This window comes from Triticum urartu, chromosome 6A, assembly GCF_056163025.1.
Source record: "Triticum urartu cultivar PI428250 chromosome 6A, HENAU_Tu73, whole genome shotgun sequence".
NCBI lineage: Eukaryota > Viridiplantae > Streptophyta > Magnoliopsida > Poales > Poaceae > Triticum > Triticum urartu.
Window position 1 is genome coordinate 101,004,893 of NC_141878.1, and position 18,003 is coordinate 101,022,895.

Genomic DNA, 18,003 nt, shown 5'->3' on the forward strand with positions numbered 1-18,003 from the left:
GTCTTCATCACACACAAACTCCTTGTCTTTGGTGTGACAACATTGGTGCTACATATTTAGCTGCTAATCCTATGTTTCATGCAAGAACCAAGGATATTGAGATAGAATATCATTTTGTCAGAGAACGAGTTGCAAACAAGGAACTGGACATTTGTTTTGTACACTCGAAAGATCAAGTTGCGGATGGATTCATGAAAGCTTTGGCTACAAGATCATTTGAAGAGTTTAGACGTAATCTCAATTTTTAGAATTTAGATTAAGGGAGGATGTTAAACATGTAATGTTGTGGGGCCGACCAAGTGTCTTGGGCGCTACTTCTAGGAGATAGATGTAGGCTTTATTATGTTAGAGTTTGCATCTATCTCAACTCCCCAACCCCCTGTAATTCTCCTACGGTTAGTCCCATAATTGTACGCATGTAATTCTCTCGAGAGGATCTTCTCTCGCTACTCTATATAACAACGCGGGCTCCTCTAGGGGGTTGAGACGCTTCATCGATACTTCACAATTGTTACCTACCAGGCAATAATAAGCAGGTGTGATACTATGCGAGCCATATAGCACCACTATATATTTGACAAGTATGAAGAGCTAGTGCGGGAATAAGAGATGTTGGGAAAGAAGTATCTCTGTGTGCGCAAACTTAGGCAACAACAATCTTCTATAACAGGATCAACCGGAGGGACTACATGCATCACAGAGCATGCTGATGCAACAGACCGTAGCACTGTTGTCGACCGCTGCGTCACCTTCTCAGATGAACCTGCACAGCCACCACCGCCACGAAGCGTTGCCACTCGTGTCGCCCCTGCCTCGCCCGGGCGCATCGACCTCAGCGCGGCTCTGTGTGTTGTGCTGGCGCCGCCCGCCTCCATGTGTGTACTCTGGCCTCCGGTCGTTCAGCACCGGTGGCATGTGCCTCCATTTTATTCACCGTCAAGCCTAATAAAATCCAGAAATTCAAGAAACTTAAAGAATGCGAAAAGAGGAATCTGTGGTTGCGGTTTTTTTTAAAGAGTTCCCAAACTTTTTTGGAAATTAAGTTGGTCATTCCTAATCATTCAAAAAGTTGTGAAAACCCCACTATAGTTTATGGATTTTCCAATAACTTAGGGGTATTTGACATCCAGAATTCATATTTACACCGTGTTTATTTTTATAACGACATGTAGGAATTCGTACTATACATTCCATGATTATCAGTAGTTTATTGCTATTTTTTCTTTGTATTATTGTTTTCTTGCGCGCAAATCACTAAAATTTATGTATGCATGCATATAAAATTACTGAGATAATCTTGGGAAATTTTACATTGCTCTACACATATTGCCGGTAGTAAACTCATTGATATAGAAAATAGATGAGTACATTAACTCGCAATGGTTGTAAGTATCGTGATTCTTGCTTCGACATGATAACTTTGCTAAGGCTACATCAAAGTTGTAGGCTTGTGTGTTCACAATAAATGACCCGTAACAATTCTCTAGGAAAGACCTCATACTATTTGGATCATAAGATGTCACATGCCCGAATCACTCACGGAGAATTAATGGAGATGATGGTGCCAATAGGACTTTGTATTGCACTAAGGGACCCTTTTGATGCACCTCATGCCAGTCAGTCCTCTAAGCCACTAGCAAGCCGGCAAGATACCAACAAGAATCTCTCGGGCAACGCGATTAGACATTCTATTCATGAAAATAGAGGTAAAAGGAAAGCAACCTACACCAAGCATGACAAAATCTTGCATTGGTCTCAAGAATAGGAAAGCATGGCTTGATAAACCATATGGTGTATAATGTCTATCTTGCAATGAGTATGGCAATTGAGACATTGGTAAAACAAATAGATCATGAACTCGTAGAGCTAAGCAAAGTGCATAAACCACACATGGTCAGGAGTCCTCGGTGCACCAAAGAATATGTGGTCCCAATAACAGGAAATGAAACCACCATCCTGGATGTTGTTGTAGTAAAAAAAACTATTAAGGTTGTGTAAAAGCAACAATTACATATATGGTTGATCAAGAAAAAAAACAACCATGAAGGACTGACCTACACTCCATTAGAAGAGAAGATTGGAAAATTCACACTAGAACTAGAAGGTCTACTTATACTTGCTAATACAGATATTCATGGGGAAAATCTCTGATGAAATTGAAGAAAATGAATTTGAGTTATACAATGTAGCCCTGTCAATAAGGAACAGGAAATGGAATACGATTGAAAAATGGTCAGGTTAGTCTCTTGATTTTTTTTGTTCTTATGGTCATTTTTAGGCAGTGCTAACTCATATGGTTGTAGATATGAAAATTGATATTGTATTTCAATAGAGGAACAACAATTGGCACTGCCTAAATAGTATACTAAAATGCCATTTTAATAATGATCAAAATTATTGCAATCAATTGATCGACTGTTTCTTTCCAGGTCAAAACTAATGCTATAGAAACATAACATATTTGCAATATTAATTCTAACCGTCGATCGATATCTAGGTACTCCCTCTTTCCATCTATACAAGGCCTAATGCGTTTTTCAAGACTAACTTTGACCATATGTTAGAGCAATAATATATAACATGCAAGTGACACAAAACATACTGCCAAATTCATTTTCATGTTATGTACATCTTATATGCCATGAATCTTGTCAATAGTCCAAGGCAATCTCGAAAAATGATATATGGTTACTAAGGCCTACATCATTTGCACTTTGATTACATGCATTCACTGTGTTTGTCCTTATGGTCAGATGCTAGCATGTCTTTTTGGGAAGCGCTAGGAGTCATAATACTGATTTATTGTTTCCCATCAAACCATTTGGTGGTCATTGGACTTGAAGCATAATATGTGTATGCTTTCTTCTTAGCAGTCTATTAGATTTCTTCTTAACAGACTGCTTTTGTTACTTGCTTCTAGCCGTAACTGCTACCATAATGGACCGCTAGTAAGGTCTTCTTTTTTAAAATCTAGCTTTATTCAATTAACCAACGCTTACACCATTGGCATGTTTTCCGAGTGAGCAAGTAGGGGGATCATCATCCAGAGTACAAGATATATTGTTTATTTAGATAACTAAAGCTAGCTAACTCATGGGCAAGACCATTAACTTCTCTCAAGCAATGCTTGTATTCAACAATCCCGATTTGTATCGTTGTGTCCACAAAATCCAAATAAATCGCTGCCACCGAGTCCCACCACCGTGATTGGTGTTTATAGAAATTGATCGCCCCCATAGAGTTAGATTCTGCCTGTAATTTATTGATTTCAAGGAGGTTTCCAAAGTGGAGTCCATCCTTCATGGCTAGTGAATCCATGTTAGCATTCGTATATGATTATTTTCTTGAGCCATGGCTCACCTCTACAGCAGCCCAATCTAGGAGAAAATAAAGCAAACACGGATGACAAAAGTGCGAAGGTGTTCTTGGGCCTAGAATAGCACTTTTCATTTTATTCATTTTTCATGCCAAGTCCAACGAGGGCTCCTCCTCAGCGCCTCTAGCGCAACTTGGAAACCTGGCGCTCACGCGCCTGATTGGCTGGGCCGGCCCAAACAGCGGGTGCCCACTTGGTTCGTCCGCTCAGCCCACAGTTCACCGTTGACCTGACTGCTGACTTTTTTGAAACAAGTTCACATAGAAAAGTGTGCGGATTTGAAAAATGTTTGCTGAATTTCAAAAAAATTGACACATTTAAAAAATGTTTATAAATTCATACAAAGTTCACAAACTTGGATAAAAAGTTTATGCATTTGAAAAAAATGCTCATAAAGTTGAATTTTTTGTCGATTTAAAAAATATTCACGAATTTGAAAATGTTTATGAATTAAAAAAAGTTTTAAAAAGAAAACCAAAAACCCAAAAGAAAATGAACACCCGAACACTATTAGATAGTATTAGAGTTTACATAGCCCCGGGGCTCCAGAAACCTAACATGATGGCCTGGATCAAGAACTATAGAGTTTTTGCAATATTGTGAGCATCCAAGTTTGCTTCACGATGCTCATGACGAAGAAGAATAGCCTCTGATCCCATCTTGAATCGTCTGTTGTCCTCGATGGTCATGGCGTTAATGCCCGGGGTTCCTCCTTCTAGGCTTTGGATGACGCCCTTGCAATTTAACGCGATCACAGCCTCTGAGATGTGGAGATCCTGCCGGAAGCTACCAAAACAAGAAAAAACCAGCGGTTATATAGTTTACATGGGCCGGCCCATTTGTTCGCGGGAGGTGTGCGCATAAGCCATTAAACGGCGCCATAAGCGCCGAATAGGAGTTGGGAAGTCCAGCTGAGCTGCCGTTTATACAACAGACGCGTTTGCAGCAGGTCCGAATCGACCGTTGCCATTTCTTTCTTTATTCAGACCGCACACGATTTCCACCTCGTCTCCCCCCTTTCCGACCGTTGCGAAATCTCCCTCGAGAAGAACTCAAATTCGCCCCCCATCGCATCCCGCTCCCCACTCCCCACTCCCCCCCTCATCCTCTTCGTCTCCCAGAGCTCGAGAATCTGACAAGCCCAGCGCAAGCGGCGGACCAGCAGGGCATCCCGCGATGGTGTCGAGGACGCCCACGAAGGCGCCGGCGGCCAGGCCCGGCACCGGCACCGGCAGCCCCGCGAAGCCGTCGCCGTCGCCGACCCCGGCGGCGAGGCGCCGCCAGGCCCTTCGCGGGGGCCGCCGCCCGTCCTCCACGAAGCGGAGGGCGTCCCCGCTCAAGTCCCTCGCGGCCGCCCCCGCCGCCGTGGCCTCCTCCTTCGGCCGCTCCGTGCGCTTCTGCCGCCGCCGCCTCATCAAGGTCTTCGCCCGCCTCGCCGTCCTCGGCTCCCCGTCCAAGCGCAGGGCCGGGGCCACGGGGTTCCAGCGCCTCCGCTCCTCCTCGCCCCCGCCCACGCCGCACTTCTCGCCCCGCGCTCAGCGGCCCGGCAGGGTCCACGCCGCCGCGCTCCCGCCGCCGTCGGATCCGGAAAAGAAGACCCTTTTTCTGGACCTCGACGAGACGCTCATCCACTCCCAGACCGACCCGGCGCCGGCGCGCTACGACTTCACCGTGCGGCCGATCATCTGCGGCAAGGCGGTCACCTTCTACGTCTGCAAGCGCCCGGGCGTCGACGACTTCCTCCGCGCGGCGGCGGAGGCCTTCGAGGTCGTCATCTTCACCGCGGGGCTGGAGCAGTACGCCTCGCTCGTGCTCGACCGCCTCGACCCCACGGGCGCGCTGATCGCGCACCGCCTGTACCGCAGCGCCTGCCGAGACGACGGCGACGGCAGGCTCGTCAAGGACCTGTCGGCCACTGGCCGGGCTCCGGACTGCGCCATCATCGTCGACGACAACCCAAACGCCTACTCCCTGCAGCCAGAGAACGCCCTCCCGGTGGCGCCCTTCATCGACGATGCCAATGACCAGGAGCTGGAGAAGGTCATGCGATTCTTGGACGCCGCCGCAGGGTTCGACGATACCAGGGAGGCCATCAGGTACTACAAGGATCTCGTCACAGAGAAGTGAGCCGAGCGCCCGTGGCGCCGGCGAGGAGATGGAGGTTGAAAATTTCCCCTTCTTGGGTCTTCCTGAATATTGGTGAACTGGTTAGCAGATGGTGGTGAGCATTGATCTTTCAGAATCTTCCTGAATGCAGTTTGTTAAATATTTCTATGTGGTTCAATGAAACTGAAACTGGAATGTGCATTGAAGATGAAATTGTGCAATATCAAGAATCTTCCTGAATACAGTTTGTTAAATATTTTTATGTGGTTCAATGAAGCTGAAACTGGAATGTGCATTGAAAATGAAATTGTGCAATATCAAGAATTCCTTTGTCGGGTAGTATGGTGACTGGTGAGCATTGATCTTTCAGGATCTTCTTGAATGCAGATTGTTAAATATGTTCATGTGGTTCAAACGAAACTGAAACTGGAATCGGTTTGAAGATGAAATTATGCAAAACTCGTTCCGCACACTTTCCAAATGATAACAACCCAGTTCACTACTACACCTAACAAAGAAGGAATTACTACAAGCCATGGTGGTTTGGGAACAGGGGGCAACACGAGGCCGAAGCCTTCCGATCCACAAGCGACCCTCGTTCCCCTTCGCCACCTCTGTTTTTTTTCAAGTGCTCGCTACCTCTGTTCTGTTTGTAGTTACTCACCTCTCAGAACGACTTCCTGTGAACTGAAAATCTCTCACCTATACATCACGCTGCAATCCTGTACTTTTTTTGTGTTCCTTTGTTTTTCTAACTTGTACTGTATATCGGACGGGGCATAGGCCCAATTGTGTCGGCCAATTGACCTGCCCAGACGTAGGGTTTAGCTTGGGTTGAACCGGACTTGTGCGCACGACCCAAAGCGTTGTAGCTTCCAAGTTTTTGTTACTTCCACTACTTTTTACTAGCATTATCGTAGACATCGCATCATATAGATTCAAAGTTTTACTGTTATCATAGACGCTGCCTTTTTAGTGACACACTAAGATTGTTTTTTTTTTCGAAAAGGAGGTCACCCCGGCCTCTGCATCAGAATGATGCATACGGCCATCTTATTAAAACAAATAAATAAGGTTCTAACAAGGTCTCAAAGTCTCCAACTGAAAAAAGCTCACTCAGAGCCAAATAGGCTAGAAAGACAAACTAGCCAAATAAGGGACGCCACAACCGGCTGGCTAAAGAGAGATAGGTAAACTAATTGCCTATCCTATTACATGACCGCCATCCAAACCGGTTGAAGATATCCCGAGCTACCATCTCCCAGCGGATAGATTCAGTAACCAAATGCTCCCTGGCCTCCATCCGAGTGAGTAGCGACCACGAACGGATCAATGCCGTGGCTTGGAAGATAACCTGCACAAAATGAAAGCGTGATGTTCTGTTAAAAACCAAATCATTTCTGCAATTCCAGATAGTCCACAGCAAAGTGCATACTCCCACACGAATATGTCTCGCTAAGTCAGGCTCAATCCCATTAAGCCATGTCCCAAATAACGTGTTAACAGAATTTGGTGGAGTAATATTGAAAGCAATGTGGACTGTCCGCCAAAGAACTTTGGCTAACGGGCAATCAAGAAAAAGGTGCTTAATTGTCTCATCCCGATCACAGAAACTACACCTAGTAGATCCTGTCCAATTACGCTTTGTCAGGTTGTCCTTGGTTAAAATTACTTGTTTATGGACAAACCACATAAACACTTTTATTTTCAAAGGAACTTTGACAGCCCAAACATGCTTGGAGGTAGGAATGAAGCTCGAATTGATAACATCAATATACATTGATTTAACTGTGAATACTCCAGACCTAGTGAGCTTCCAGCGTAATTCATCGGGTTGTTGGGAAAGCCGAACCTCCATCAGTCGCCTAACTAGACGGAGCCATTCTTCCCATCGATTGCCCGCTAGCGACCGTCTAAACTGAATATTAAGGGGGATAGATTGAAATATCGTTGCAACGAACACCTCACGACGTTGAACAATATGATATAAAGACGGGTATTGAATGGCCAAGGGTGTCTCTCCGAGCCAAGTATCCTCCCAGAACCGTGTACTAGCACCGTTGCCAATAATAAACTTTGTCCTATTAAATAAGGATTGTTTGACTTTCATCAGTCCTTTCCAGAAAGGCGAGTAGGTCGGCCTAACTGTCACTTGTGACAATTTTTTGGTCTGAAGGTACTTGCTACGAAGTATTTGCGCCCACGTGGCATCAGTCTCATGGGATAGCTTCCACAGCCACTTACTCAGAAGGCATTTGTTCTTAACTGCGAGATTCTCAATACCAAGACCCCCTTGGTCTTTCGGTCTACAGATGATATCCCATTTAGCTAGCCGGTATTTTCTTTTCAGTTCATCACCCTGCCAAAAGAAACGCGATCGATAAAAGTCCAGTCTTTTCCTGACTCCAACTGGGACTTCAAAGAACGACAAGAGAAACATAGGCATACTTGTGAGCACCGAATTTATCAAAATTAGTCGGCCTCCGTATGACATGAGCTTGCCCTTCCAGCAACTCAGTTTCTTTTCAAATCGGTCTTCGATGCACTTTCATTCTCTGTTTGTCAGCTTACGGTGGTGGATTGGTATACTTAGATAAGAAAATGGTAACGCCCCCAAATCACACCCAAACAATTGCCTATAAACATCTTCTTCATCCTTGGCTCTACCAAAGCAGAACAACTCACTCTTGTGAAAGTTAATCTTTAGCCCGGTCAATTGTTCGAAAAGGCATAACACCAGCTTCATATTTCTCACCTTGGCCAAGTCATGCTCCATAAAGATGATTGTATCATCAGCGTACTGAAGAATGGACACACCTCCATCAACAAGATGAGGTACCAAGCCACCTACTTGACCATTCTCCTTAGCCCTTCCTATCATAAGTGCTAACATATCAACCACAATGTTAAATAGGATAGGGGACATCGGATCTCCTTGTCTTAGGCCTTTATGTGTCTGGAAGTAATGACCAATATCGTGATTGACCTTAATTCCAACACTCCCTTTTTGCGTAAACGATTTAACCTGGCGGCGCCAGGCTTCATCAAAACCTTTCATACGCAATGCCTGTTGGAGGAATGGCCATTTGACTTTATCGTACGCTTTCTCGAAATGCACCTTAAAAATTACTCCATCTAATTTTTTAGAATGGATTTCATGGAGCGTTTCATGAAGGACAACCACCCCTTCAAGGATGTTTCTATCCGACATGAAAGCAGTTTAGGACTGTTGCACCACAGAATGCGCAATCTGTGTTAGCCTATTAGTCCTGGCCTTGGTGAAGATTTTGAAACTAACATTGAGAAGGCAGATCGGCCTGAACTGCTCAATTCTCACAGCATCCGTTTTCTTAGAAAGCAAAGTGATAGTTCCAAAATTCAAGTGAAATAAATGAAGCTATCCAGAGAACAGATCATGGAACATAGGTAACAACCCCCCTTAATAACGTGCCAACATTTTTTGTAGAACTCAGCCGGGAAACCATCCGGTCCGTGAGCCTTATTGTTTTTCATCTGTGCAATAGCATCAAACACCTCCTTCTCTGAGAACGGGGCAACCAGGATATCATTATCGGCAGCCGATAGTTGAGGCACATCCTCAATCCTGGACTCATCGAGGGACACATAGCTATCCTCGGGAGGTCCAAATAACTGCTTGTAATATCCGGTTATATAAGTTTTTAGGTTATCCTGTCCAAAAATAGTTCCTTTGCTTGCTCAAGCTGAAAGATTATCTTCTTTCTATGCTTGCCATTAGCAATCAAGTGGAAGAATTGAGTATTCGCGTCCCCCTGGACAATTTTGCGGACCTTAGCCTGCAATGCCCGCTTCAATTCTTCTTCGCGGAGAAGTTCTTTCAATCTCTTCTCTGCCTCGATTTTAACCTGAAGCACTGCTGGCTGCAAAATCGTGGATTCAGCCTGTAAGTCAAGTGTGTGAATAAGAGAAAGGAGCATGTCCTTTTCAATCTTATACACCCCACTAAGATGCTTAGCCCACCCCCTTAAGAAGCTTCTCAAATGCCTAATCTTATTCTGGCAACGCTCAACCGAAGTCCTACCTCCTGCACCCTTAGCCCATTCCCTGGCAATCAGGTCCAAGAAACCTTCGCGTTCAAACCAGGCCATCTCGAAAAAAAAGGTATTTTTGTTTCCCACGTGGTTCGGCTCCCCCGAGTCCACGAACAAAGGAGTGTGATCGGATATTCCACGCGAGAGGGCTTGTACCGTTACGAGAGGGTACTTCTGTTCTCACTCAACGCTCGCGAGAACTCGATCAATCTTTTCGTATGTCGGGTTTGGCAATGCATTAGACCAGGTAAACTTTCTACCAGAAAGCTCTATCTCCCTCAGATCCAAGCTTTCAATAATGGTATTGAACATAAACGACCACCTGCCGTCAAAATTATCGTTGTTCTTCTCCTCTCTCCTCCTAATGATATTGAAGTCACCCCCAACTAAAATTGGAAGCTGCTCAGACCCACAGATCCGAACAAGGTCCGCCAAAAACTCTGGTTTAAGCTCGGGCTGTGCGGCACCATATACCGCCACCAAAGCCCAGTTGAAACCATCGGCTTTAGACCTGACTCGAAACTTAACCGCAAAGTCACCCATCACTACGCTGCGGACTTCTAGCGAGTCGCATCTCACACCAAGCAAGATCCCACCCGATCTTCCTCGTGGAGGAAGGCAATGCCAATCGAAGTCAACACTGCCCACAAGAGAGGTAAGAAACTGGGGCGCAAAGTTCTCACGACCAGTTTCTGAGAGAGCAATAAAATCTAATCGATGCTCTAAAGATGCCTCGGTAAGAAACCTTCTTTTAGCCAAGTCTTTCAAACCTCTGCTATTCCAAAGGATTCCTTCCATAATTCATCATAAAATTTTTTGGTAGTCCGAATCCTAGCACTCCTACAAACCGCAGAATCGGGATAAATCTTCCGTTTCCACTTGCGCTTTGGTTTACTAGGTTCTTCCACCCGGTCCTCATAACCGGGCTCAGTGGCACTAACTACTGTATTAGCTAGAGGAACATCATCATCCTCAGACTCATGGTTGGATGGTGCTAGATCCGCACACAAATTATCGAGCACTCGGACCCCCAACGCATCAATCTCATCATCATTCATGGGTTTTACCGCAGCCAGATTACGAATAGTCTCTAAGGCACATTCCGCCTCCAAATCTAAAAGATCATTTACCGAATTGGAAATTTCACTATCATTAGCCCCTAGCGAAACTCCTAACTGGTTTGCATTATTTATAATTTCCTCATTAGAAAAATGCAATAAAGAATTAGATATGTTGACGGACATACTAGTAGAGATCTCAGCATCCTGAAGCTTGGCCGCCCTCATAGTGCACCTCTGCTGCATGTCATCAACCTCCGGGTGGTCCTGGAGACGAGAACTCATCCGTCGTCCCGCAGATACTGGGTCGGGGATCCCACCAAAGGCAATAACCTCCTCCCGAGTAGTGCCACTCGGAGGATGTGGTGGCGGAGGGCTCCCAAGGCGTACAGACGGAAAGCCGGGGGAGGGAGGCACCGGCGCCGCCTGCCCGAGCACCCGCCCCGCCCCAACCCTCAAGCATGAGGGCGTCGTCGTCCCGACTGCCGAAGGAGAAGGAAGTGCCGGGGCCACCTGCCCCAGACTCCCGCCCAGTACCACCGGAGATATAGCCTCAGTAGCCGGTGCCGAAGGGGAAGGAGCCGGGGCCACCTGCCCCAAACGGTCTCCCCCATGGCCGGCCACAGCCGGTGCGGCAGGCGTCACCGGCGTTAGGATATGTGGAGAAGAATTCGTGGCCACCTGCCCCGAACTCCCCCCCAGGCATAACCACCGAAGCGGCCAACATCTGTCCGCCCGTGACCACTGGTGGCGTTGGGAGGAGCGGAACCTCCTGAGGCTCAACGTCCCCTCCCCCTTCCACGGTCGTCGCCGAGTGTACCGTCACACGGTCGCCCACCACGGGACGATCAGCAGTCCCAAAATACAGCACTGGGAGCGAGCACTCAAAAGCATCATCAGACTCAACCCGGTCGCTCCAAATCCTAGGAGGGGCAGACGCAGGCTCAAAGATCCAAACCGCAAAGTACTCTTTGGGACCGACGGAGATGGGGCCGGCTCTACCCCGGACCCACTCTCGGGTAACTGAGCCACTGGTCCCGATCCGTTGAACCTCTCTCGTCCAGCCTCATCAGTCTGATCCTCCCTAGCACCCGCATTGTCGTCACCCTCGTGCATATCCACATCAACCCCATTAACCGCCTCAGCAAACAACTCTGAATCCTCAAACTCAATCTCTAGAGGGAACACCACACCCCTATAAGTCCAGTTAACCACATCTGGGACGAACTCGATGTCCAGAACACTCACTAGCAATCGGGCCACCCCGTGTGCGCGAGTGAAAGCCATATCCACTTTCTCAGTTTTGCCTACCATGATCCCCAGACTGGCCACAACCCGAACATCCGTCAGAGACTCCGAGGGTGCCCCAGAAAACCGCAGCCACACCTGAGTGAGGGGCTTTTCCTTAGGCTCCACTTTCTTCCACTCGTGAAACTCTAGAATGAAATTAGTGCCGGGGACCTTGCACAACCCAAAGCTCAGTAACCGCCGCAAGTCCTCTACCGATGGGAAGTCAACCCTGAACACATGCTCCTCGATGTGGACAAGCTCCCACTGAAAAACACCAGGAGCCAGTTCCTGAAGCCTCTGCACAATCTGAGCTTCAGAGACCGCTCCCTGGGTAGCTTTCACAATTCCAGTAGTAGTCAAGCTCTGCGTCTCAACTGGAATCTCTCTCGCAGCCGGGGACTCAAAAAACATCAGCTCAGCACAATATACTCCATACATTGTAAGAGCCGGAGCCTGATCATGCAGAAGCGGGCAATCCCTTGTGGCGTGCGCTGGCTTACCACATGTATCACACAACTCAGCCACGCACTCAGAAATGAAGTGACCCTTCTCACCACATCGATAGCATAGCATCTTCTCCTTCCTCCATGCCCACTTGGGTGCCCTCTCAGACTCAGACATGATACCTTCGTCAGCTGAAGCACCAGTCATAGCAACATCCGTGTTGGCCAAAGCCGTCACTACCTCCATAGCCTGGCTAGGCAGTGCGGTCACCTGAGGGGAATCGGTCGCCACCTCGGTAGCCTGCTGGCCGGCGGCGGAGGCTGTCTGCGGAATCGACCACGACCTCCCCCGCGACCACCATGGTGTCCACGGTAGCCACCTCTCTGCCGGTAGTCCGGCCCAGAAGCACCCTCGACGAAATCGCCCGGAGGGCCAAAGAACGGCCTCTCAGCGGAACCATAACTCTGCCAAGCATAACCGCGGCCACCTCCCGTAGATGACGATCCACGGTGCTGACCATCTCCATAAGCATCATGGCCATCGTCCCCCCACTGTTCACGGGGCGGATCAGTAGACTCTCCAGCCATCTTGTCTTGTCTTGTCTGCGTATGTCCCGAGCGCATTTGCGTCGGCCTTGCCACAAAGTGAGGCGGCGGCGCGGCCCGAGACTGCACGCCGGTATTAGTGGCCTGGGAATTGACTTGACCAACCGGCCGAGGGCCATTATACAACGGCTGCCTCGACGGAGCAGCTCCATGCCCCACCGCCGTAGGGTTCGGAGGCCTTGGCGGAGCCGCGCCACGCCCCGCGGCCAAAGCTGCCGAGTTAGGCGCCGGCGGCCGAAACTCGGGCTGTACGCCAAGGCCGCGACCAGCTGTCGCCGCGGTCGCTCCACCAGGAGTACCGGTGCCCTGTCCCACAGACAAGGGCGGCACCCCACCTCGACCGGCGCCATGCACGGGCAGGGAAGGAGCGGCCCGTACACTGCCAACGCCCAATGGCGGCGCACCACCGCCGCGGCCACCCCCCCGGCAGATGAGGCCTTTGCGGGCACCTGCGGCGCACCACCGCCGCGGCCAACCCCCCCCCCCCCCCCCCCCCCGCCGCCAGAAGAGGCCTTTGCGGGCACCAGCGGCCCGCCGCGCCCAGCCATGGTCCCGAGAGGCGGAATGCGCCGAGCCCAGCCGTCCCCCGCCGAAAGAACTCGCCGCGTCGGCGTGGGACGAAGAACCCTATGGCGCTGCGAAGGGGGCGGAAGCGATGATCGGGAGACGCTGCATGCGTCGACCCTCTCGGCGTGCTCAATAGGCGGTTCTGTCTGGGCCACATACCCAGCAGACCCCGGCCCAGAGACACCCAGCAGCCCATCAACATATCGCCTCCCCTCGCGGCCCAGGAGCGAATTCAAACGCTCCTGGCGAGCCGCTCTGATCTGAGACGCCGTGACCGGCGGCGGCGCTGCCGCGGTCACCTCCGGCGCCGTGGATTATTCATATATGATATATCACTGTGGTAAGTTATATGGAATCTCGATTGGTCAAATCATGGAGTTGTATGATTTTTGATGAATACTACAATCACAAGTCTCCGTTACTCATATCATAGCTTGGTATTATGCTTGCAAATCAATACTGCGATGCCTATTTGTTACTATGGTTACCCTAAAGCTCTACGACAACTGCGGTACAAATCACGACTTGTAGAATTTATTGTTTTGGCAGTGTTTCTTAGATTTCATATTTGTCAAGAATAAATGTTGTAAAAATACCGAATAATGCTCTATTAAATTTCAAAGACCATGTGCATATCACTATACTTTTCTCACACCAAAACAAACTATAGTGCTCAACCCACTAACAGAGAAGCCAAGCACATATTGGCAAATTAACAATCAATAGGGAGAAAGAAAAACAGTTTAGTGACTTTAGGGAGAGAGAGAGAGAGAGAGAACATGAGAGAAATTAGTAACTTTAGTAAGTTTATTAGCAGATTTGCTCTGTCTTTCCTTTTGGTCACAAGCTAGCATTTCCCTTCAAAATAAATCAGTGAAGCAGAGGTACATTGTTACCTACCAGGCAATAATAAGCAGGCGTGATACTATGAGAGCTTGCTAGCACCACTATATATTTGACAAGTATCAGGAAGAGATAGCCATCATCACTCTCTCCCTTGCGCCTTTGTTGGTTTGGTATACTGGAAGCAACATGCAGGTTCGTATGCAATTGAAGAGAAAGAAAGATTAAGCTATACGAGGGGAAAACTGAATAAACAACACTTCGAGACTTGTATTGTAGGATTCTCAAAAAAAAGACTAGTATTGTAGGACGGGCTACAAGCGTAGAGCAAACAAACAAAAAAATGGAGGAGAAAGAGCTAGGGAAGTGTCCCCGCAAAAAAAAAAGAGCTAGGGAAGTGTTGTTACGATAAATCTCTAGTGCGGGAAAAGGAGGCGTCGGGGAAGAAATATTTGTGTGTGGGAAGACTTGAGCAACGGTCTCTAGTTGGTGGTTATTCAGAGCTGACCTTCGACCTTTTGTGTCGCGTCCAACCGGAGAGACCGCGTGCTGTTGTCGACTGCTGCGCCACCCCTTTGCTCTGCACATCGCACCATCGCCTGAAAGCGTCGCACTCATGCTGAGACTGCCGTCAACCGGGCTTGTCGACTACGTCAACTGGCACACAGCCAGCCACTGGCTAGAAGATGGTTGTGAACTGGTTGAAAATTTTCCCTTCTTGTGTTTTACTGAATTTTGGTGAATAGGTTAGCAGATGGCGGTGAGCATTGATCTTTCAGAATCTTCGTGAATGCAGTTTGTTAATTATTTTTATGTGGTTCAAATGAAACTGAAACTGGAATTTGCATTGAAGATGAAATTGTGCAATATCAAGATTACTTTTGTCGGAGATGGTGGTGGGGATTGATCTTTCAGGATCTTCTTGAATGCAGATTGTTAAATGTTAGATATGTTTATGTGAAAATTCAAAAAAAAAAGATATGTTTATGTGGTCCAAATGAAACTGAAACTGGAATTGCATTGAAGATGAAATTATGCAAAACTTGTTCCACACTTTTCAAATGATAACAACCCAGTTCACTACTAGTTGACTCAACAAAGCAGGACTTACAAGCCATGGTGGTTTGGGAACAGAGGAGAACACGAGATTAACCAAGCTGTAATGTAAGCCTTCCGATCCACCAAGCGACCCTCGTTCCCCATCGCCACCTCTGTTCTTTTTGTACTTACTTACCTCTCTGAACGACTTCCTGTGAACTAAACATCTCTCATCTATACAGCACGCTGCAATCCTGTACTACTTTTCTGCGTTCCTTTGTTTCTTAGCATGAGTTCAACCGGACTTGTGCGCACGATTCAAAAGTGTTGTAGCTTCCAAGTTTTTGTTACTTCCACAACTTATTATTATTATTATTGTAGACATCGCGTCATGTAGATTCAAAGTGTGTCTTATTCCAGTCATCCAGTGCCATTTTATCGTTACCACAAACACTGCCTTCTAGTGATGCTGCTGAGACTATGATTGCTAGAATTGTGGATTACTCATATATCACTGGAGTAAGTTATATGGAATCTCGATTGGTCAAATCATGGAGTTGTATGATTTTTGATGAATGTTACAATTAGAAGTCTCTCTTACTCATATCGCAGCTTGGTATTATGTTTGCAGATGAATACTACGATGCCTATTTGTTACTATGGTTATCCTAAAGCTCTATGACGCCCACGATACAAATCACCACTTTTAGATTATATTGTTTTGGTATTGTTTCTTAGATTTCACATTTGTCAAGAATAAATGTTGTAAAAATACCGAATAATGCCCTATTAAAATTTGGTGACCATGTGTCTTTCTTCTGGACATCACCATATGTTGCTCACGCCAAAACAAATAATAGAGCTCAGCCCACTCACACAGAAGCAATGGGCATATCGGCAAATTAACAATCAATAGGGAGAAAGAAAGACAGTTTATTGAATTTAGGGAGAGACAACATGAGAAAATTTGATGCGGCCGGATGAGCCCAAGAAGAAGGCATCCCTCATCGGCTGATAACCAATTGGCTAGAGGTTAGTAACTTTAGTAGATTAGCTTTGCCCGTCCTTTTGATTACAAGCTGGCATTCCCCTTCAAAATAAATCAGTGGTACATTGTTACCTACCAGGCAATAATAAGCGGCCACGATATTACTATGGGAGCTTGCTAGCACCACTATATTTGACAAGTATCAAGAAGAGATAGTACCAATCATCTCTCTCTCTCTCTCTCTCTCTCTCTCTCTCTCTCTCTTGCGCCTTGTTGGATTGTCAATACTGGAAGCAACATGCAAATTCGTACGCAGAAGAGAAAGAGACAATCAGCTGCACGAGGGGCAAGGTTAATAAACAACACTTCGAGACTAGTACTGTAGTACGTGCTACACTTGTACAGCAAATGAAAGAGATGGAGGAGAAAAGGGCAGTGAAGTGTTGTTACCATAAATCTGCTACTGGTTCGGGAATAGGAGACTTCGGGGAAAAAACATTTGCGTGTGTGGAGACTTGATCAACGGTTTTTGGTGATTTGTCGGGACGGAGGCTTGTCTCGAGATGGGTCAAGGGGAGCAGCGGCAGTGATTTATCGGGACAAGAATGGCTAGTATATAGGCGCCTCCACTGTTGTGGTGGAGGGGCATGTTGACCTGGCATCCCTTGAAGCACGGGCTCGCAATGAAGCACCGGCTCTTGCCTTGGATCTTCACTCGGATTCAATCTGTGTAACATCGAACTGCATCGAAGTGGTGAGAAACATTGATTCTAGACCGCCTTGTCAATATGTCACAACCGGACCTGGCCGGGCCGGGCCGGGCCGGGCCTGACCAAGCCCGAGGTAGAAAACTCAGGCCCGAGCCCGGCCCATCACAGCAAAAAAACACGTCGGGCCTCGGGCCTCGGGCCGGGCCTCTTCAGTAAATGGCATAAACAGTGGGCCCAGGCCCGGCCCGACCTAGTCTTCGGGCTCAAAACCTAGGCCCAGGCCTGGCCCGGGAGTAGCGTCGGGCTGGGTCGGGCCGGGCTTTTTTGGGCCGGGCTGTTTGGGCCGGGCGGCCCATGGCCAGGACTAGTCACAACTCTATGAGAGATCAAAGACCAAAGGAACATGTTCCGAGACGTGCTTTTCACTCATGAAGGACGTCAACATAATGGAGAGGCTCATATACCTGCCAAAGCGGCGAATTGTCGTCTTACTGGGCGCCATGTGTGGCTAGGTTCTATGCCCGATATAATTTGTATCCTGATGAATATTGAATGTTAATAAAGGGTGAAGTTTCTCAAAAAAAAAGTTTGTAGATAAATACTGCGATGCCTATTTGTTACTCATATTGTTGGTACGTATATTATACCAACAATAGAGCCATTATTGGGTATAGCACGTAGATGACTAAATTAGATCTACTTTTATATCATAGACATGGTCATGTAGATTCAAAGTGCATCTTACTTCCACTGTCATTTTACCGTTATCATAGACACTGCGTTTTAGTGATGCTGCCAAGACTATGATTGTTAGTATTCTGGATTATTCATATATCACATGGGTAAGCCATATGAAATCTCGATTTGGCAAATCATGGAGTTGTATGATTTTTTTATGAATACTACAA

At 47.3% G+C, this 18,003-nt stretch overlaps 1 protein-coding gene and 1 pseudogene across 1 annotated transcript; one reads left to right on the top strand and one right to left on the bottom strand.

Annotated features, from left to right (window-relative positions):
• Positions 1-4,440: 4,440 nt before the first annotated feature.
• LOC125526858 (uncharacterized) lies at positions 4,441-5,722 on the top strand. Its single transcript, XM_048691475.2, has one exon. The coding sequence runs from the start codon at positions 4,553-4,555 to the stop codon at positions 5,501-5,503; it is 951 nt and encodes a 316-aa protein (XP_048547432.2). The 5' UTR covers positions 4,441-4,552; the 3' UTR covers positions 5,504-5,722.
• A 5,441-nt stretch (positions 5,723-11,163) lies between these two features.
• LOC147964232 (uncharacterized) lies at positions 11,164-12,931 on the bottom strand (annotated as a pseudogene).
• Between the last annotated feature and the right edge of the window lie 5,072 nt (positions 12,932-18,003).

What these genes read in the sequence shown, in the direction of transcription:
- LOC125526858 (XM_048691475.2), top strand. Translation starts at nt 4,553, where the DNA reads ATGGTGTCGAGGACGCCCACGAAGGCGCCGGCGGCCAGGCCCGGCACC.